At 37.8% G+C, this 22,618-nt stretch overlaps 1 protein-coding gene across 2 annotated transcripts in view; it reads left to right on the top strand.

Annotated features, from left to right (window-relative positions):
• The first annotated feature begins 4,531 nt into the window (after positions 1-4,531).
• LOC107873277 (coiled-coil domain-containing protein 18) overlaps positions 4,532-22,618 on the top strand; it is a 63,381-nt gene continuing 45,294 nt past the window's right edge. Inside the window, exons 1-3 of one of the 2 annotated variants that reach the window (XM_016720052.2) lie at positions 4,532-4,939; positions 14,645-14,866; positions 20,696-20,791. In XM_016720052.2, coding sequence (XP_016575538.1) covers positions 4,790-4,939; positions 14,645-14,866; positions 20,696-20,791 — 468 coding nt within the window. In that variant the 5' untranslated portion in view covers positions 4,532-4,789. The remainder of the gene's footprint in view (positions 4,940-14,644; positions 14,867-20,695; positions 20,792-22,618) is intronic. The other variant, XM_016720053.2, reaches the window with a different exon arrangement.

Raw genomic sequence — 22,618 nt, 5'->3', positions numbered from 1 at the left:
AAAGGATGAAAAATCAAAGTTTTGGGTTACTTACCTGGGCACCTACGACCTGTAGGTACTACCTACTTGGTGTAAGTGCTACCTACTTGGTGTAGGTGCCAACATAGGTGTCAGAAACTGGAAGTCCAGAGGCTCACAAGTGCAGGAAAAAAACTCTGTAGGTTCCACCTACGGTCCGTAGGTGATATAGTAGATTGCAGAGGAGCAAAGTCCAGAGAGTTCAGAAGCTACTGGAGGATATAGGGTCACCTAAGTGGACCACCTGTGGTCCGTACATGCCACCTACGGCACGTAGGTGGTCACCGACCTTAATTCTTCTTTTTCATTTCGGATTTGATTTTTAGTGTTTTCTTGTAACCTATATATACTCTTATGACCTTTTTAAAATTATTTTACGCACTCTGTATACTTACAAACATATATTTAATTCCAAGATTTGAATTTGATCTTGGGATTACTTTGTTCTTTATTTTGGTTAATAAGTCAGTTATAGACTTTGGGTTTTATTCATTGATCATTGTGATATTGTTGGAATGTCTTCAATTTTGAATTCCATTGTTCATTTCATAACAATGAGCAGCTAAAGCCCTTAGCTATGGTTGTGGGAACCCTGACAGATTGATGAAGTAGGGGAAGTGCGGAGTTGTTCTAAACTGATATTCTTGCATGTATTGTGGTTACCTTCAGTAAAACAGATTTCATAGTGGTTGCAAACGTTAAGATCTCACCTAGCAATCACTACTTACTTCACAATAGGAGTAAGGATTAGGAAAAGATAATTAAAATAGTAATTTGAATATTAAGTGTCGATCTATGCTAATCAGTACTATCTATGTAAGACAATTATCTATCATCTAATAACTTGAGACTCAAAAGGTAAAGGGTAAAATCTCAAAAGGAGCCTCCTTACGAGTCAATCTGGTCATAGGGACTGAAATAGGAGCAAAACCCTCGACGAAGCATCTATAATAACAGACCAAACTAATGAAACTACGAACCTCCATAGAAGATCTAGGTCTATCCCAATCACAAATCGTTTTAATCTTGGTGGGGTCAACCGTAATGTTTCTCTTAGATACCACATGCACAAGGAATGTCACCGACTCAAGCCAAAACCCACACTGGAGAACTTGGCAAAAGACACGTGATCTCTCAAAATCTGGAGAACAATCCTCAAATGCTATGCATGTTCCTCCCAACTTCTCAAATATATAAGGATGTCATCAATGAATACGATCTTGAAGGAGTCCAAATAAGGTCTGAACACTCGGTTCATCAAATCCATGAACACAGCTAGGGTATTATTCAACCCAAAAGACATCACTAAGAACTCATAATGACCATAACAGGTCTTAAAAGTTGTCTTTGAGATAACCTCAGCCCAAATCCTCAATTGATGATAACCAGACCTCAAATCAATCTTAGAAAACACTGCCGCACCCTAAAGCTAGTCAAATAAATCATCAATGTTAGGCATAGGATAACGGTTCTTCACCGTCACCTTATTAATCAATCGATAATTAATGCATATGTGCATGAAACCATTTTTCTTCTTCAAAAACAATACAGGAGCTCCCTACGGAGACACACTCGGTCTAATAAATCCCTTACCAAGAAGACCCTGACTTGAGAATTTAGCTCCTTAAGCTTGGCAGAAGCTATACGGTATGGTGCCATAGAAATAGGTCGGGTCCCAAGGTCGAGATCAATAACAAACTCAATCTCACAAACAAGGGGAATACCAGGCAGGTCAGTAAAGAACACATCATGAAACTAGAAACTAATAGGAATAGATTCAAACGATGGAGTCTCCATGCTAGCATCACAAATATAAACGGGATAAGACTCACAATCCCTCGATATAAGTCTACTAGCTCACATGTAAGAGATAATCCCCGTTGACTCACGACTAATAGCTCCTTACCACATGTCTGTGGTATACTGGGCATGTCCAAGGTGATGGTCTTGGCAAAATAATCTATGATCGCATGATAGTGCGATAACCAGTCCATGCCCAAAATCATATCAAAATCCACCATATCTAGAATAATAAGAACTAGTATAAGTATTAATACCACTAACTATCACAACACATGATCTGAATACTCGATCCACTACTAAGGAATCATCCGTGGGAGTAGATACTTGTAAAGGAACATATAATAAATCACAAGACAACTCTAACTGTGGTGCATAATAAGCAGAAATATAGGAATAAATGGATCAAAGGATCAAATAAAGCAAGGGCCGACAAGTGGCACACAAAAATCATACCTGTAACTACAGCATTCGATGTCTAAGCCTTGGGTCAAACAAGTACAGCATACAGCCGACCATGCCTACTATCTGGCCGAACACCTAATCGACCTTCTACCCTGCCTGCCTGAGAACCTCCTCGAGTACCCTAGAAACCACCCCTACTACCATGAAAACCACTTCTAGCTAAGGGTTGAAATGATCTAATGGGGGAACACTCCAAGGTGAAATAACCATTACCCCACGACTAGGGCAATTACGTAAATATTAATCAGGGAGTCCACAAGTAAAATAAGAAATAGGAATTGAACCAGAACCAACTAATCCGGTGACCCGGAATAACCACCACGTCTTGGTTGACCAGAAAATGAACCCCTCAAAGACAGACCACTGCCCTTACTAGAGCGATCTCTAGCACTAGACTGGCTTCCATCAGTAATCTAAAGAGCTGCCTAAATAGGTCGACTAGCCTGACTCTGAGGCTAATAGGATGGACGTAGAGGATACCTACTCTGAGTACTACCATCTCTGAGTCGGGAACTACTACGGCTCCCACTGAATCTACCCTGAAACTTAGGCCTCATATCATGGGCCTCACGACCCTCATGGTGCATCTCTTCTACCGCCTTACACAATCTGAAACCTCAAAAAAAGACCTACCTGCAGCTACTAAACTCTAAGTAGACATACGAATGAAAAACCTCAACCCTCTAACAAAGCAGGAAACTGATGAAATTAGAAAGTATGCGATTCAACCTATCGATTGAAGGAAATAGAGGTGAGAACTATGAAATTAGAAGCTAACCAGAAATAGGCACCCAAGGAAAAACACGAATGCATGGAGTTAAGAAAGCATAATGGAAAACTGATGCCATCATTGCAATTACAAAAGGACAATGGTCGACCCAAAAGTTCCAAAGCTATTTCAAGAGATACATAAGCTGATGTCAGTTTCTTACTTAAATCTTTAAATCTAATAGATCCAAGATATCAATTTAACATAAATGGGAAAAGAATGACACTTAGCTTTTTAAGATCTTGAGATAGGTTTTTTCAGACACTAGTCACACAAGGAAGATGAAGATGATGGTGTAATTCATCCTAGATTGCAATAACAACAAGTTGTAAAGAGATTAACAGAGGGAGAGAAGATCGGAGAAAAGAGAATGTGTAAAGCTTCTTGAACTTTTCTTTTCTACTTTCCTAATTTTGATATTACTGTCAAGAATAAGATTTCTAGGACGGGTCATTATTGGCTCCGATTTTTTAAATATTTTTTTATTAATTAATGGGCTTTAGAGCCCGACTTTTAATTTTTAAAAAAGAGTTTTGAAAAATTAAGATTCAGATCTCACAAATAAATGAGGCCGTACTCTTAATTGACCAAGTTAAAATCTTTGTTTTCTTTTTAAAAAGAATTCAAGACTTAGGTTAGGGTTGTTCCCAATCGAATTGTTAAGGATAACTCAACTGCAAAATTACCTTACTGGCTTATTGGTATTAGATTATCAATTAATGATTGGAGAATGGAAATTTTTATAGTTGATGGATTATTGCTGCGGGGTTGTTGATGGATTATTGCTGCGGGGTTTGCTTACTTAATTTTCATATTAGATAAACCGTTAACCCATTAACAATTATCATATTTATATGTTTTTATCCTAAATATATGAAATATGCATTGTAAATTCTAAAGAAGTAAAGTTAAAGTGGAAAGTCCCAACGTGGAAAGTCCCAGCTCGCAGCCCCCCAACTCTCATTCAATATTTAATTATTCACTTCTCAATTCTAAATTCTTAGATTAGTAAAACACCCCCAAACCCAACTGCTTAATATTTTCTTCACAGCAACTTCGTTTTCTTAATATGTTCTTAAACAAGAAGTCAACATTTAGCAATGTTCTTGTTCACTGTGCGTGAAATTAGTTTACATTCAGATAAGTTCGTTGCCAGTGGCTCATTGCTATCTATTAGCTCAATGAAAAGTTTTTTCATTCTAATGTGGATAAATTTGTTGAAAACGATACCGTGAAGTTTGCCGATACACCGTTTGTTAATCACCCGATAATTATTAATCTAATACCGAACCAACCTATATCTTATTAGTTAGATAGTGGATTAGTACATTCAAAATCCAATAACCGATAAGAAAAATCATTAAGCATAGTAATCCATCCTATCCGCCTGATAAACAACCCTAACTTGGATAATACCTTAAATTCTGTGGGGCAACTTATTATTTTTCCAAATTTAAATCAGAAGAAATGATAAAAAGAACTTAGGTGGTAGGAGTGCAACTTACGGGAAAAAATTTACATAGTGGACTCGGAAGAAGTTAAGTCTAGGTCTTAGCAAAGCCAATCCCAAGTTGTGCAGAAAAGAAGAGAAACAGCGTGCACGATCTTCATTCACATTTTCTGTTCCCTATAAGATTGCATATCAGCAACAGGAAAAAAAAAAATACCGTTTCGACATCCGTAACGTCATATTCTGTAGACCCTTATTGGAATACTAGAGTACTTCAGAACTGAAAAATGTCGTGGTTCAAATCTGCCATGAGCAAAGCCGTGGAGGTTGGTAACAAGAACAACCTCACCCGTACCGTCAAGAACTATGCTGACTCCGTTGTTCAACAAGCCGGCCAAGCTGTCGCCGAGGGAGCCAAAATCCTTCAGGATCGTATTGTAATTTCCCTACTATCTATTCAGCGCTCCATATATTAATGCTTTTGTAGTAATGTGTTAAAATTAGACAAGATAAATTAGGTACTCCAAGCTTCTCTGTTTCCCCTGCATGACATACAAAATCTCTAAGGTGCCGTTTAGTTGGTCCTTTCAGTAGAGTTAATCAATTTATGAAAATCTGCATAATATAGCACATTGTCTGGTTGCATTTTAAGGAGATTTATTCTCGGCATACAGTCGAGTATAGCTAATACAATGTTTTGTTAGATGCACCCAAGTGGTCAATGAAGTGGGTGAGAACCACGAGGTCTCAAGTCTAAGGTTCAAATCTCAACAGAGACTAAACATTAGGTGATTTCTTCCCATCTGTCCTAGCCTTGGTGAGTAGAGATACCTGGTAGTACTGATGCTTGGTGGGAGGTGACAGGTGTCTCGTGTAATTAGTCGAGTGCGTGCTCTTCGGTCTGGGCACCACAATTATCAAAAAAGGAAAATGTTTGGTTAGCTTTACCGATGTAAATTAATGGGGAAATCGATGTACTCCCTACATTTCAATTTGTTTGTCTCATTTTGACTTGTCACATAGTTTAAAAAAGTAAAGAAAACTTTTTGGTCTTAAACTAAAGATATGCAAAATGTACTCTAGTGTCCTTTTATGGTCTTAAACATGCAATGTGGAAAGTTGAAACTAAGGAGTGCTAGAAAATGGAAGGCGTATTCTTTTGGAAGAAGACTAAAAGAGAAAGTAACAAACAAATTGAAGCAGAATGAGTTTATTTTATGTGGGGTAGAATGTGGAATAAGAATAAGGGCTCGTTTGGTACAAGGGATAATAGATAACTAATCCCGATATTAATTTTAGAATGACCTTATCCCATGTTTGGTTGAGACAAAATGCATGGGATAACTTATCGCAAGATAGCTAATCCCGGGATAACTTGTTTTCCAACCTAAAGAACCGTTGTATTAAGTAATATCTAGATTAAAACATGGCAGAATGCATACATAGCTCCTTAAACTTGTCTGATTTTTCCACTTAAACACCTAAATTAAGGATGGTACCAATTGAACATTTTGATTATATCAAAATAGTGTCTATTAAACACATTTTTGCACTCACCCAAACACTTTAGACACGTAAGTTTCACAATCAAAATCAACCAAACAACTTTTGACACCTCATTTGATGCCCCACCTGCCTCCAACACAGCGCCCCTCCCCCAAGAGAAACCAAAAGCAATTCTGCAACAATGTCATTTGACAACAATTTCTAAAAGAAAAACTGAAAGGTTTATGTGGATGGAGAGAGGTAGCATAGGCGGAAGCTGGAGGGTGTGAAAAATGGGGATCGATGATTATTATTGGGTAGAGAAAATATGAGCTTTTATACTTATTGACTCTTTTTCTGTTTTTGGTGTGTCTTACCAGGAATTGTAATTACTAAATTTTAAGAAATATGCGAAACAATTTATCAATAAATATCTATTTGTTTGATTTTGGGATATGTTCGTTCAATCCAGGTGGTTTTAGAACTGGGTTAGTTAGTAAAAGCTTAAATATGGATTCCACTAGTTCCAAACTAAGTGTATTTAACAATCTGAGGAATAATAAATTAATTTGGAATAATAGGTTGCTATTAACCATAAAATTGAGTAAGACGTTATATGGTTGATGGTGTTCCACTTTTGGAAACTGGACTGGTGTGGACGATGGTGAGATGGTGACATCAAGTTGAGGTTGAAAGAGAAAACAAAAAGAAAGAAAAAGAAAAGTAAGGTTCTTACTCTCTTAAAGGAGAGTGTATTACACATAGTGCCATGTTAGCAATGTGTACCTAATAGACATATTTTCGATATGATTAAGATGTTCAATTGGTACCATCCTTAATTTGTTTAAATGGGAAAATTGAACAAATTTAAGGGGCTATGTATGTATTGTGCCTCAAACATTGAAATGACTAAACTAAGCCTCCTGAAAGTGTACATACATGTTATTTTACTAAGTAAACAAATATTTTAAATATAATATGATAATCAAACTAAACATTCAACAAGAAATAATCCTTTACAATCTTTGCATTACTAATCCCTTCATAACAATCCTTATATTACTAAAGCAGATATAACTAATCCGTATATAATAATTCATGTATTCCTATGCGTTGCATAACTAACTTGTATCTAAACTAAACGACGTTTAACTAATTTAAAAATGCAATTTCTAGCCAGGTATAAGACTTTCTTTTATTTTTTCTTTAATGGTATGTGTACTCCTGTCCCTAATGTCAATTTTGATTATTTATTTTATAGATTTTGTGAATTAAAACATTTGGCGAATTCCACTAAGGATAATACTCAGAGAAGGAAACTTTTTCATCCTTAGTGCTTTCTTTTGAATAAGCTTAGCACTGTATTTGGGCAACTAATCAAGTTTTACGAAAGTAATTAAGACCAAGCAATAAGAAAATGAATTTCATGTCTAACTTAACTTCAAAAGGTAGCTCATGAGGTGAGGATTGCCCAAAATAAAGTTTTAAGGAGGAAACCCATTTTAAAAATCTCGAAGGATATGGGTTTTAATGACCCCGAATGCCCAGGATTAGACATTTGGAGCGTGAACAATATGAATTAGAGGCCCAACATTGGGTAGGCCAAGAAGTTGGGATGAACTTAGATGTACTTGAGGTTTGATACTGTAATATAAAATAAACCTTTGGCCTAACACAACTCCAAATGCTAGATCATGAGTTGAGAATTGGTTGGTACCTTATAAGGAAACCATTTTTAAATCTCCAACTGATGTTGGATCTAACAAAAAGTGAAACGAAAAGAGTTCTAAAAACCACAATACCATCTCACTTTTGAGCACCATTGCTAATTTCATGTTGTTCCCTTTCAACTTATTTAACGTTTTTCTCACTATCATCATCTTTCTTCAACAACAACAACAACAACAAACCCAGTGTATTCCCACAAAGTGGGGTCTGGGAGGGTAAAATGTACGCAGTCCATACCGCTACCTCCAAAGAAATAGAGAGGCTGTTTCCGATAGACCCCTGGCTCAAGATAGAGAATAGTAAACAAGAGTGTAATGAAACATGCAGCATGATGGATGGCATAACATAAAAAGGAATAAGACATACTAAAATAAAATTGAAATCAGAGCAATACGATATCATCATCTTTCTTCATTATCTTGAATAGTTTCTTATGCAAAACTCACTCAAACTAGTACCATTTTTTTGCACGGTTTTCTTCTTTATTCAATTAAAGATTCATTCGAATAGCCAGTTTCAACTTACCCTTTTGTCTATTTCCATTTAGATAACTCATATTTCTGCTCCACGGATCACTTGACTGAGGATCCTAGATTGTGGTCGGTATGGGTACGTGAGTTTGCGTGATGGAGTGTCTTGAGTCACGTAAAGGATGGAGGGGAAGGTGGTTGTAAGTTTGAGGGGTTAGATCGAAAGAGGGTGAGAATTAGATTTAGGTCTTGTTTGGGTTAGTTGATAGAAAACTGCTTATTTGAGAAACACTTTTATAAAAGGGCTCTTTAGGGAAGTGCTTTTGAAAAACCACAATTTGTGTTTGGATATTTCATGTGAAAAGTGTTTTTGATCTAAGTTGCTCGGACTCTCCAAAAATGTTGCCGCACCCGTGTCAGATCCTTAAAAAATACACTATTTTTGGAGGATCCGATACATCCAGACATTTTTGAAGAGTCCGAGCAACTTAGCTTTTGATAGACAGATTGTGTTTGACTATTCTTTTTTAAAAAGTGCTTTTGAGAGACAAATTACGGAAAAAGAGATGTAGCAATGGACTTTTACTAATAAGATTATTTTATAGAGAGGAATTATTTTAAATATCTATTATAATACTTTTATTAAATTTTTATTTTTATTTAATTAAAAAAAGAATTATATTTACATTTATCATCATCATTAGTTATATTTTCTATTTTTTATAAAGAAAAAGGGCGAGGAATAAATTAACAATAATATATAAATCGTAAAATAAAATTAAAAATTTATAATGTAAAAAGAAAGAATAAAATTTTAAAATAAAACTTTTATCAAACTTATGATATATATGCTAATTAGTTATTAAGGGATATATTAGTATATATGCATAAATGATAGGGACTCCCAGGATGTCTGTAAGTCGGACAGTTTTAAGTATTTGGGTCTACAATTCAGGGGAATGGTGAAATCGATGAAGATGTCTCTAAATGTATTGGAGCAGGTTGGATGAAGTGGAGGCTCGTCTCGGGAGTGTTGTGTGGTATGAAGGTGCCCCTTAAGCTTAAAGGCAGATTCTATAGAGTGGCAGTCCGGCCGGCCATGTTGTATGGGGCGGAGTGTTGGCCAATCAAGCACTCACATCCAAAAATTTAAGGTGGCGGAAATGAGAATGTTGCGTTGTATGTGTGGGCTTACTAGAGGGGACAGAGTTAGGAATGAGATTATTCGAAAGAAGATGGGGTAGCTTCGATAGATGACAAGATGCGGGAAGGAAGACTGAGATGGTTTGGGCATGTGATGAGAAGGGGCGCGGATGCCCCAGTCCGGAGGTGTGAGAGGCTACCTATGGATGGTTTCAGGAGGAGTAGAGGTAGGCCGAAGAAATACTGGAGGGAGGTGATTAGACATGATATGGAGCAGCTCCAGCTGACTGAGGATATGACCCTAGATAGGAAGATGTGGAGGTCACGAATAAGGGTAGAAGGCTAATGGAAGTGTGTGGGTTGTAGCTTGCAGTCCGGGGTGTTATGGTGTAGCCGGGTTAGTAATCCGAGGCCTTGTACATAGGTGTCCTTAGTTTGTGTGTGTATGGTACGACTAGGTGGGGGCCCTATGTCTTATGTCTTAGTCCCTATTTTCTTTTTTCGTGTCGCTCTTATTTTCGCGTATTTCGTATTTCTTTGATTTCCAATTTCCAATTTCTTATTCCTGATTTTATTATGTCATCCATTCATTTGTTACTATCCTTTAGCTTAAGCCGGGGGTCTATCGGAAACAACCTCTCTACTTCTTCGGAGGTAGCGATATGGTCTGCGTACATCTTACCCTCCCCAGACCCCACTTTGTGGGAATACACTGGGTTTTTTGTTGTAGCATAAATGATAAGGACATTTTTGCCATGAAATTTTTTCCTACTTCTGTTTTTTTTTTAAGTAGAAATTTTTTGCTTCTTCCCAGTGACAGAAAAACTGCTTTTACTTCTATTTAAACGCAGTTTTATAAGTTATCCAAACACCCTACCTTATCAAAACAATGTTTTATTCCTAAAAAAATAGCACTTTTGACTAACACCAATCCCAGCAGGCTCTTAGTCTCATTAGTTTACAAATTCATGGAGGACAAATCTTTGTCACTGTATGAAATGGAAGGTAAGTTGAGACTGGTTATTCAATGAATTTTTTGTGGAGGCTTTGAGGAAGACCTCGAAAAGGGATACTAGTTTGAGTGTTTTTTGCATAAGAAACGCTATCCAAGAGAGTGAAGTAAGAGGAAGATAGTAAGAAGAAGGTTTGAGTTGTAAGAGAGTACCATGGCACTAGTAATGGTGTTTTGAAGTGATGGCATTATTGAGAATTAACAAGGAATGGAGAGCCAGATAGCTAAGCTCAAGTTGATGCTTGAGGAAACAGAGAGGTGCATCTATGTATTACGTAACTTACTAGTAAAACTATATTGAAATGGTGAAATTCATTTTGGTTTTTTGTTTTTCCCTTAAAAGCTTGAATTAGTGAATGTTGCTCAATAATAGTGTTTAGATTATCTAACAGATTAGGCTTGGCAATATTTGACGAATTGGCGTCCGTTAAGTGCTCCACTTCAAAAAGTAGAAGAAAGAACCAAGTCATGATATTAGGGTGATGAGTCCACTTGTTTGTGAAAAAACAATAAAAGCGAGCTTGATTCTTGATCGGAAGTGTTTTTGTAATAACATTACATTGTTTAGCGGTATAGATTTGTGATTTTTTATTCCTAGTTGACAGTTGACGCTGCATTTAATTGTAAGGAGTATTGAGTTTTATGCATATAACACCTAGATGATGTCAACATTACAGAAAGTATGAATTAAATAGCTAGTGCTCCAATGAGTAGGGGTGGGCATAGTTTGGCCAACATGAAATCGAAATTGAAATTTGAACATTTTGGATATTTTGTTTGAGTTTTTGGATTATAGATTGGATTTTGAATTTTATTTTAAAAATTTATAGATTTTGGATTGGATATCAGATTTAGTACTGAAATGTTTATGTCTTGTATTCAGCCCTAACCCTTATCATATGTGCCCCATGCTAATAAGTCTAATTCCAGAGAGGGTGACCTCAACATTTGCTTGCCGGGTTTGCCCTTCAAATGGGCTAGTATTTAATTTTTTGCTTCTCAAAATCGAACGTACGCCTATGTGGGGTATAACTTGTGGGATAATATGATGCGAAAATATAAAATTATGCCCCGGGAAAAAGTTGTGTGTCTTGAGGGGTAAAAATTAAAGACCATTATGAAATAATGACAGAAGTGCAATTGACCCCGACCTCAATCTTGTTAACTGCAAGAATTTATACTTTCTAAGGAGCAAACTATTAGGTGAATTGAGGATGGTTAATTGTTAGCCTGCCTTAAAGGCTCAAAAATCAAAATCGAAAATTTGAAATATTCAAACCAAGGTTGAATATAGCTAAGACAATAGGAAGAATTCAGGGAATTGAAGTTAGCAAGGTTGCTAGAGACGGTGTGGAAATCACACATTTGCAGTATACTGATGATACACTAATTTTTTTATTAGGCTGAGCAGGAGCAACTGCTGATCCTTGACTTATATTTGTATACCGTATCTGGGCTCCATATAAATTAGAACCTAAGCTATCTGTACCCAATTAATGTGGTTCCAGATGTGAATCATCTTTCAATGATTCAGGAAAGAGTGGCGGGAACTTTGCATTAATATACTTGGGCATGCCTCTGGATGCAAAGTCTAGGTCCATAGACATTGGGAACTCGATTCTGGAGAAACGATAAGAAATTAGCTAGATGGAGATCACAATATCTATCCTTGGGAGGTAGACCAACTCTGACAAACTCAGTTCTAGGTGTTCTTCATATATGCTATCTATCTTCCATATACCCCAGCCCGTAGTTCAGAGGTTGGATAAACTCAGAAGAGACGTCTTGTGGTAAGGCAATAAGAAAACGAAAGGATTTCACTTGGTCAAATAGAAGAACATCATTAGAAGCATGATACAAGGTGGCTTAGGTATCAAGAACCTCAAAAACCAGTGCAAAGCTCTTAAGGTGAAGTGGCTATGGAGGTACCATCAGGAGATCCAAGTTTGGTGCAGGATCAAGAGCAAGTGTGAGGAATTGAACAAATGGGTGTCTAAAGAGGTAAATACCTCCCTATGGTGTTGGTCTTTGTAAGTCTATCACTGGCCTTTCCGCAATAATCAGTCAACTGTCAAGGTTAAAAATGGCAGAAAAATGAGTTTTCGGGCTGACAAATGGATGCTGGGAGCCTCAAAGATCTCTTTCCTGTCATCTTTGTTTTGGCTTAACATCAACAGAAGATAGTTGCTGAATGTGGTCGCAACAAGGATGGGATCTGGTCCTTATAAACAATTTGAATGACCGGGAAATCCCAGAACGATTGAACTAAGTTAATGTAGAGTTTTCAAGGAACACAAATGGGTGGGGATTATCTATGGTGGCATGGGCACAACAAAGGTAGATACAAGGTGAAGGAAGGATATAAACAGATAAGTCTTAGTGATAATCACGACCTCAAATGGCCCTTGGAAACATATCGGAGAATCAAAGTGCCACATAAAGTGGCATGCTTCACTTGGCTGCTGGCCAATGAAGTAGTTTTGACATTGGACAATGTGGCTAAGAGAGGTATCTCTCTATGCAACAGGTGCTCCTTATGTGGATACAGAGATAGTGAGACCTCTTCTTACATTGCACTTCACCGACCAGCTGTGGCAGATTTTCCTTAATCTCAGAGGCATTTCCTTGAGTATGCCTAGTAAGATTTATGAGACTATTCAATTGGGAGAAGGCTGGAGTTGGGGCTACAAATAGAGAAAGATTGAGGATGATCCTTGCTTGAATATGGTGGACTATTTGGAGAGACAGAACTGATAGATGTTTTGAGAATAGAGACAACAACCTACAGGAAGTCAAACTTAAATGTATTTTGTTGTTTTGTTTTTGGTGTACAAATGTCTACTCCAATGATTGAGTCGGTCATAGATGTTTTCAAGTCTATCTAGATTTAGTTCAGCTTTGGGGAAGATTATACTTCCTTTTTCTTATTTGTAAATATGGTTTTACAGTACTACCTAAGTAATGACTTAAATACAAATGTTACTGGTGTCAAAAAAAAAAAAGTCCAATCCAAACTGAGCTTATTTGGATTGGACTCAGATGGTAATTTTCTTCAATCCAAAAATCCAAAAATCCAAACCGAAATTCTCATGTCCAATCCGAATGGCTCGAACACCCATTCTACCAGCAAGGTTGCCTAGTGGTAAAAGATTTGACCAATAATCTGTGTGGACTAAGGCTCAAGTTGTAGGAGAGACACTAGGTTAACTCTTTTTATGTAAGTCTTGGTTGGTAGACTTACCTAATATATGTGCTGGTGGATTTAACAATAACCTGGTGGACTAGTTGAGTGCTAAGTTGCTCGGACTCGGGTGCGGGTGTCCGATATGGGTACGGATCTAGAGGTCGGATCCTTCACGGTCTCAATTTAAAGATTCGGGAATATGGATTTAGGGATGGATACGGGTGCGGGGATTCAACAAAAAATAATTTAAATATCTAAAATAGAGTTATAAAACATAAATTATGAGATATTATATGAAAAATTTGAGGAGAAAATATTGTCCAAGAAGAAAATCTTGAAAGGAGATAAAAAAGAAAAGCAATAACATAGAAATTTCTATATACAAGGTATTCTATTTCCTGCAATTTCACCTTAGTTTTTGTTTTGATTACAAAATTTCTTAAATTTTTTGGGACTTTTCCGGTCGATTTTGGTCAAAGTACCAAAACCAGTTGACCAGATCAGGTACAAATCCCACACCCACACCCACACTCACACCCACACCCATGTCGTGTCGACATGGGTGCGGCACTGAAAGTGAAGAGTCCGAGTAACTTAGGTTGAGTGTGTGCAGGTTGCCTAGGCACTTCCATTATTGAAAAGAAAACTCAAAGTTGCTAAAAGGTCAACTCAACGATACAAATGAAATGAGTATCTCCTTTGAAGTAGTACTACCACAACGGCACTGAAGTAGAACAAATAATTATGGAAAGACAGAGCGGGAAAGAGCTTTTCATTGTACATGGGTATAACAGAAGTGCATTCTAAATAAATATCTATGAAGATGATACAACTTTAATGACAAATCAAAGGATGATATAAGCAGGCAAGAGAGTATTATTGTGTTATAGTTCTCAAAAAAAAGAGGGAACCAAGTTGTTTCTTATTTTTAGCATTATGATAACTGAAGGACAACAAAATTTTTAAAAGTAAGGGTTGTTTAAGAATAATAAGAAACATAATTATGAACTTTTGGAGTACTACAGGAACTGTGAAATTTTATAATTGGGCTCCCTGTGCTTGCGGTCTGCATCTTATGTATAACTAAAGATTTTATGAGATGATTTATTGTTTATGCCAGGGAAATAGGAACTTCAAAAGTTTCAAACAGACGGTCAAAAGATTGGAAGAAGCTTCTGTTTCTTGTAGGGGACCAGAGAGGGTACAATTGATGAAAAGGTGGTTAGCTGTACTTAAAGAAATTGAAAAGAGGACTGAGGTTTCTTCTGAAGATAAGGAAAAGATCAGCGAGCACCAGTATCCTTCCGAAGAAATAAAGGAGAATCCAAGAAAACAATGTATGGTGAGTAAATTTATCTTCCATGCCCTTTCACTTTTATCTTTTCTGTTTGTGATGAAGCAGAATTTGGATTTTCTCTTTCGAGAAATAGTTTTTCCCTTTTGGTTTTCATGTTAGAAGGAAATCTGAATATACTAGAATTATTTTTTTCTTCAGTTAGGGATTTGTATGTGCATTAAGTGAAATAATTGTATGTTTTAGTTTGCCGCAGATTCATTGGTGCTGTTTTATCTCATGGAATAATCTGTTGAGGAATTGGTTCATTGTGTCGATTAATATCCTTCTCCTTAAAGGCTCTTTTGCTAGTTTCGAAATATCAAGGAGTGTCTAAAAGTGTAGAGAAAGAAGATGAGATTGTTGTTTTTTGGTAAGTCTTTAATAGAGTTTAAATACAACGTGAACAAAACAGATTGTGCTAGCTTGACTCCTAATAATAGGAGCAGATAAAAATGGGGATAAACTATGCAAACTTAAGCCTAAATTTACTGGATTAATCCTATTTTACAGTTGTGTGTGGTACGTGCTCTGTTACATGTGGTACATGCTCTATTATGCCCCCTTCAAGTTAGGTGTGACGAGACAACACCTAACTTGGGGAGCATCCGGTGGAAGGCTGGCTTAGGCAATGGTTTGGTGAGTGGATTTGCAACTTGATCAGTGGAGTGGAGTGGAGTGGATGTGTGATACTCGGACTAGGCCATTGCGAACTTGGTTGCGAACAAAGTGAAGATCGACCTCAAGGTGCTTCATTTTTGTATGATGTACCGGGTTTTTAGCAATGTATGTGGCTCCAAGGTTATCACAAAGTATTCTAGGTGCAACATAGAGTGGCTCATGAAGATCCTTGGGCAAGTGAGTGATCTAATTTGTTTCAGACATGGGAGAGGCAATCGCCCTATAGTCAACCTCAGTGGAGGATCGGGAGACGGTAGGTTGCTTACGAGAACACTAGGAAATAGGAGTCGCACCTAGAAAAACAATGTAGCCGGAGATTGAGTGGCGATTATTAATGTCACCCGCCCAATCAACGTGAGCATAGGTATAAAGATCAATGGACTGCTGTGGAGAAATATAAATACCATTTTGGATGTTTTTTTGAGGTACCGAAGGATGCATTTAACTGCTTTCCAATGAACCACAGAGTGAGAGTTGTTGAACTGAGTAAACTTGTTTACCGAATATGTGATTTGTTCTGGTAAAAGAAAGGTATTGAAGTTTATCAAGTACACTCCTATACTCTTTGCTATCAGTTTTAGGGGCTCAGTCATCTACTAGTTGTGCCTTAGATGTACTCATTGGGGACTGAATACCTTCGCAATCTTGCATCTGAGTGTCATGCAACACCTCTGGAATACACTTAGATTGACTAAGAAACAGACGGTTAGCATCCTTGTGTACCTCAATGCCCAAAAAATATTGCAGTAAGCCAAGATACTTAAGAGAAAATCTTATGGAAAGAGAAGTAATGACTTGTTGAGGGAGTGTTTCATTGCTTCGTGTGAGTATGGTGTCGTCCACATATATTAGTATATAAATAGTTACTCCCATATTATGCAGAACAAACAAAGAATTATCAGGCTCAAACATAATCTCATTTTAATCAGAGAATCAGTGAGTGCAGCATACCAGGCTTTAAGACCTTGTCGCAATTCGTAGATGGCCTTTTTGAGATGACAGACATAGTCAGGATCTGAACTTTCATACCCGAGTGGTTGGGTCATATACACATCTTCCTGAAGCTTCTCTTGAAGAAAAGCATTATTGACATCTATTTGATGCAATGGCCAACTTTTTTGTACAACAAGGGTGAGAGCTGTCCGAATTGTGGTGGGTTTAACCATTGGACTATATGTTTTATGAAAATCAACCCCAAACATTTGGGTAAACCCTTTTGCAACTAACTGTGCTTTATACCTATCAATGGAGCCATCAGGCGTAGTTTTGATTCGAAACAACCATTTACAGGGAACAACATTGTGGTCCGGTGGAACCAATTTCCAAGTCTGGTTTTTTATTAGTGCATCAAACTTAGCCTGCATAACATCTCTCCAATATGATATTTTTTGTGCTTGTTTGTGAGGTACAGGTAAAATGGGTACAGGCTAGGTTATTTGGGTAGTGTAGTCAACAATTTTGCGTTGCTGGACAATGTTATTTTGCGACCTTGTTGCTATTGCTCTGTTTGTGGATCTTGAACTATGGGTGCAGTGGTGGAGGGGATTCAAGAGAGCAACTGCTCGCACTTCTGTTAGCATGGAGGGATCGTGATGACTTTGGGCGACGTTGATAACCATGAGTAATTGATGATCGGCGATGTAGAGAGCGAGAAGGCATAGAGGGGGCAGGGGGTTGGCTTTGAAATGTGAAGTGGGACGGTTGGGTATCAACAATAGGGGATTGGGAAGTAGTTTGAGGATTACCTGGTTTAGGAGTGGTGAAATGATCTGGCTTTGGGTTGTTTCCATGTGCGGCGCGAACAGAGCAGGTATCTTGGCGCGCACCTGGCTTGAACGAAATGGTGGGTGGACGCAATATGAGATCTGGATTAATAGTGGTGGAACTAATTTCCATATCTAGATTTTGATGTTGTAAAGTGTTTTCCCAATTTAAATATGAGAAGTTCTGTTTTAAGTGAGAAAAAATATTATCAAATGGGAAAATATCTTCTAAAAATTATACATCCCGTGAGAGAAAAAGTTAGCTGGTGGGGTCAAAACACTGATGGCAATTATGAGTGATGGAGAACCGAGATAGACACAAGGTTTGGAATATAGTTCTAATTTATTTTTGGTGTTCGGTTGTAACCATGGGTAGCATAGACATTCAAATATACGGAGAGATTCATAAGCAGGTGTTTCTTTGAAAAGAATTTCAAATGGGGACTTGTTATCAAGAATGGCAGTGGGCAGACGATTAATGAGAAACACAGCGTGATGGCAGGCAAATGTCCAAAAATTGGAGTGTGAACTTGCTTGATGAAGCAACGTTTTGAGAGTCTTAATAAGGCGTCGATGATATCTTTCAGCCAGGGCAACCCTTTGGGGGGGGGGGGGGGGAGGACAAGGTGTTGTTTGCCATTACAATTAAGGTATGGTTCCATGACTTTATATTCTCCGCCTCCATCAGGTTAAAGTGTGAGCATTTTGTGACCACAATATTTTTCAAGCACAGGATGTAAGCTTTGAAAGTGTTTTTGCACTTCATGTTTGTTTTTCATTGTGTACAACCAAATGTATTTGCTATACTGATCAACAAATAGGCAATAGTAGCGCTTTTTATCAATAGAGAGAATAGGGGATGGACCCCACAAATCATTGTAAATTATTTCTAATGGATGTTTGCTGGACAAAGTATTTGAATAAGAGGGAAATCTATGAGCTTTATTGCAGCAATATGAATTACAATAAGTAAACTTATCTTTTGAAGAATATGAAAGACGGAAACTATTTAAAATGGAAAACAAAACTTAAGAGTGGAGCGTGGCCCAATCTTCAATGCCATAAATGTAATGAGAGTCCAACAATGACAATGTTGATGTTTGGTCGAGTTAGTGATGGCCATTCATAGAGTCCTGCTTTATTCGGGCCTTGCTGAAGAGGTGCTCTCGTAGTCAGATCCTTCACAAGAAAAGTAACAGGAAATTTTTTTATTAAGGTTAGATTTTCTTTGCAAAATTGATGGACTGAAATGAGCATGCATTTGATAGGCGGAGCACACAAAATATAAAAGAGTTTGAAGGCAGTATTTGATTCAGTTAAGTGAGTATTACCAGTTTGAATAATCGAAATCACATTATCGTTATCCATTGTCACTGCCTCCAGACTTTTTGAAGTCTTGAACATTTTGAAGTGAGTTGGTATCAGAGGTGATGTGGTGAGATGCACCCGAATCTAGAATCTAGGGGCACTCGGTGCTCTGTGTGTAGCAAAATTTGCTTTTGCTTCGAAGTGGTTATGGGATCGAGAACGGCAAACATTTGCTGTATGCCCAAATTTGTCACAAAGTTGATAGTGGACTCATGATGATTGCTGTGGGAAGTTACGCCACGGGAATTATCCATTGGATTGCGCCACTGGAAATTATCCATTGGATACTGGGAATGAGTGCTTTGATTAGGCTGCTTGTTTTATGGATGCTAGTTATTGTTGTTGGATGGGCATCGATTGTTGCGTGGGTCTGATGGAGGATTTGTCACTCGTTGAGCAACAACTACTGTGATTTGGGGGTAGTCTTCTTGAGGTCCTCATGTTTGAGGAATAGTTCATGATCAAGAAACTTGTAAAAAAGTTCTTCATAGCTGATAGGAAAATCCCTTGCCCGTATGGATGCAAAGATCTCGCGGAATTTTGGCCCGAGCCACTCAATATTTTCACCACTAGTTCTTCATTATTGACGGGTGAACCTGTTGTGCTAAGTTCATTACAGAGAGAGTGAATCTCTCGCATATATTTGACAATGGATTTGTTGTCTTTACTGACTCGATTGAGATGGTGACGAAGGTGGAAGACGTGGGTTTGCGATTTGTTTGCAAAGGAAGTGTGAAGTTGATCCCGCGCAACTTTGAGTTCATAGCAGAAGCACCGTGGGTGCGATTATGGCATCTATCGAGGCCATGAGAGCATTTTGGATCAATTTATCCTGACGAAACCAATCCTTGTATGCAGGGTTGGCTATCTCAAGGTCATTAGTTTTGATTGTTTCGGCAGGGGACAGCATGGTGCTGTCAAGATGACCATAGAGGTTATGGCCATGAAGCATGCCGGGCTTTCCATATGGTGAAATTAGTGCTGCCAGTCAGTTTAATGGGCCGTTGGGATGATGGATTGAATTGTATAAGTGTTTGAGGACAAGGGTTGCGTCGGCATTAGCGACGGGGGTGGAAGTGGCCGTCTCTGGAAAGCGAAAAAAAAAATTGGATCTTGGATTGTTCAGAGTATTTTGGCACTGATACCATAAAAGTGTAGAGAAAGAAGATGAGATTGTTGTTTTTTAATAAGTCTCTAATGGAGTTTAAATACAACGTGAACAAACAGATTGTGCTAGCTTGACTCCTAATAATTAGGAGCAGATAAACATGTGGATAAACTATGCAAACTCAAGCCTAAATTTACTGGACTAATCCTATTTTACAGCTGTGTGTGGTACATGCTCTATTAGTGTCTGATTCCCTCCTTTTAAGCTGCTTTTGATTGCTGCATGAGCACTGGATCTTGGTTTTTTATTTATACTTCTAGTATGTCTTCATCAGCTGATTTCAAGCTAACCTTGTTGAAGCCTATTTTATCTGGAGCATTATACATATACCATCTACAGTCCAGTAATATTTATTGCATCAAGTAGGCAGATCATGAGAAACTGACCTGTCATAAACTGATGAAGCTGAGCATGTTTGATAAAGCTTCTTTGCCCTCATTCTACAAGTTTTTTGGAAGCAAATCTGAATGGATATCAGATTGTCTTTGGTTGTATTACAATACATATCAAGTTCTGATCCTGTTCTGTGGATTGTTTCTGCCTTTTCTTGAATGGTTATAGAGAAAATTCTTTGTGTTTTATATATTATGCTACTTGTCATGAAAGCAATTATTCCAATCAAATTCAGGCTCTTTTGATTGTGGTCCCCTTGTCTCTCTTATTTAGTTACAGGTGGTTCTTGTACTTATGTTGCTTAGATGGAGAGTAAACTCAATCACGTGATCACAATATTCTTTTCAGTTATGGTTATATGTTGTTTATTGGTTGGTTTGATTCTCATGATTCACCTTTCAGAAAGGTTTTAATCCCAGTTTACTTTTTTCTTATAGTTAGCCTAACCCGTCTCCAATTTGATAGGTTCTCTATTATGATGCGGAGTTAGGTGGTGAACCAATGTACTTCGGTGACGTCTTTCTTTACAGTCAAGCTTTGGAGGGCATAACAATATCTATGGTATGTGAATAAATATTTCTATTCCTGCTTGGTTTTGCTAAATAAGCTCATTCATGTTTTGTTTCATTTCCCAATTCTTTTTGTTTTTTCTGATAAGGTAACATTTGTATTGATTCCAACAAAACCATATAGGTTATATTTACAAGCAACATCTAGGCTTGGTTTGTAAAAATAAAATAAAATTCTACAGGGACTCAAAACTGTGCCAGCGTCCCTGTATTTGCAATGAACATTCGGAAACACCAAAAATGCAGAAGTTGAATGCAATTTTGCTTTATTGTCTGGATGGAGTTGCTTTTGTTTGCAAAACCTCTTGAGTTCCTCTCTGTCTAGATAGTCCACCCGAATCATTTTTAGGCTTTAGATCCTTCTCTCCTGCTCCGGAGCAAGTTAGCACATGCAGTGTATTTGTGGGCATTGCCTAGCTCAATCCAATCTTAGCTAGACATATGTCTCACAACTGATGTTTGATAGGTCACCCTGTAATGCAAACAAAGATGTCTATTTGGTTCTGCAGCATGTCTTGTGTCAAACAAGCTATCTTTACCACCAACCATATAAAGCATGCTACTTCGTATGGTATGTTTTCCTTTCGTAGTTGTATCCAGGGCCATTGTGTGTGTGTGGCCGTAATTTCTCCAATGATATGCTGACCTTACTGAATAAACTTCTGTTCTGTCTCCCAACTAACATAATCCATCGTGATCCGGTGACACTCCATTTAATTGGTAAAGATTATTGAAAAATGCAATGAATCTGTCCAACTCTCAATCATTCAATTATCTTCTAAAAGTGAGGTTTCATCCTTGATTATTCGATACCTCATTAACCTTTGTTGTTGGTTCAATGTGTAAACTTCAGGATACAACTGCTTTAAAGGGCATACCCAGTTATCTTCCCAAAAAGAGATTCTTTGCCCATTTTCTATCTTATAGTTGATGTTAATGTTGAAAATTTTCCACAAGTTTGTGATGGTCTTCCGGACACTAACCCCATACACAGTTCTTACAACTCTAATTTTTCGGGCATCCTCATCTCCATATGTTTTCTTAATCACTTTCTTCCATAGTGCTTGATCTTAATTTATATCTCTCCAGAGCCATTTCATAAGGAGGCTTTGGTTTTGCTTTCTTGTGTTCCTTATGCCTAACTCTACTTGTTTCTTGGTGAGTGTTCATATTTTCCATTTGACAAGATGTGTACCCTTCTTCTCTTTGTTGCCTTGCCATAAAAGTTGCTTCTCAGTGTGTCCAGCCTTTTCTCAACCTGTGGCGGTATAGGAAAGAGTGTCATCATGTAGATGGGGCGTGCATCTAGAATATTACTAATGAGTATAAGTCCGCCACCTAAAGATACGTACTGACTTTTCCGTCTAGTGGGTTTTTTCCTCACATTTTTCAAGCACTCCATTCTAGAAGGATCTATAATATGCACCCAAGGTCATACCAAGATATGTTGTGGGCAGTGTGCCTACTTCTCCTAGGATATCCACACAAAGTTGAAAGTTTTGAGATTCAACAACAACAACAACAACAAACCCAGTGTATTCCCACCTAGTGGGGTCTGGGGGGTAAGATGTACGCAGTCCATACCTCTACCTCTGATGAAGTAGAAAGGCTGTTTCCGATAGACCCCCGGCTCAAGACACGAGATACCACACAAACACATAGTAAAGCACAGAAGCAGATTACATAACATAAATACGGCACCCATAAGTAATATAAAACAGAGGAAAGCAAAGGAAAGCACACAGATTCGTAATAAAACATGGAACACGGAAGACGGAATCATAACAGGAATAAAACCCCCACCGAGTAATTCCCTACA

The sequence above is a fragment of the Capsicum annuum genome, chromosome 6 (assembly GCF_002878395.1).
Source record: "Capsicum annuum cultivar UCD-10X-F1 chromosome 6, UCD10Xv1.1, whole genome shotgun sequence".
Lineage (NCBI taxonomy): Eukaryota > Viridiplantae > Streptophyta > Magnoliopsida > Solanales > Solanaceae > Capsicum > Capsicum annuum.
Note: the sequence above shows the minus strand (reverse complement) of the source record. Positions and strands in the feature narration are given on the sequence as shown.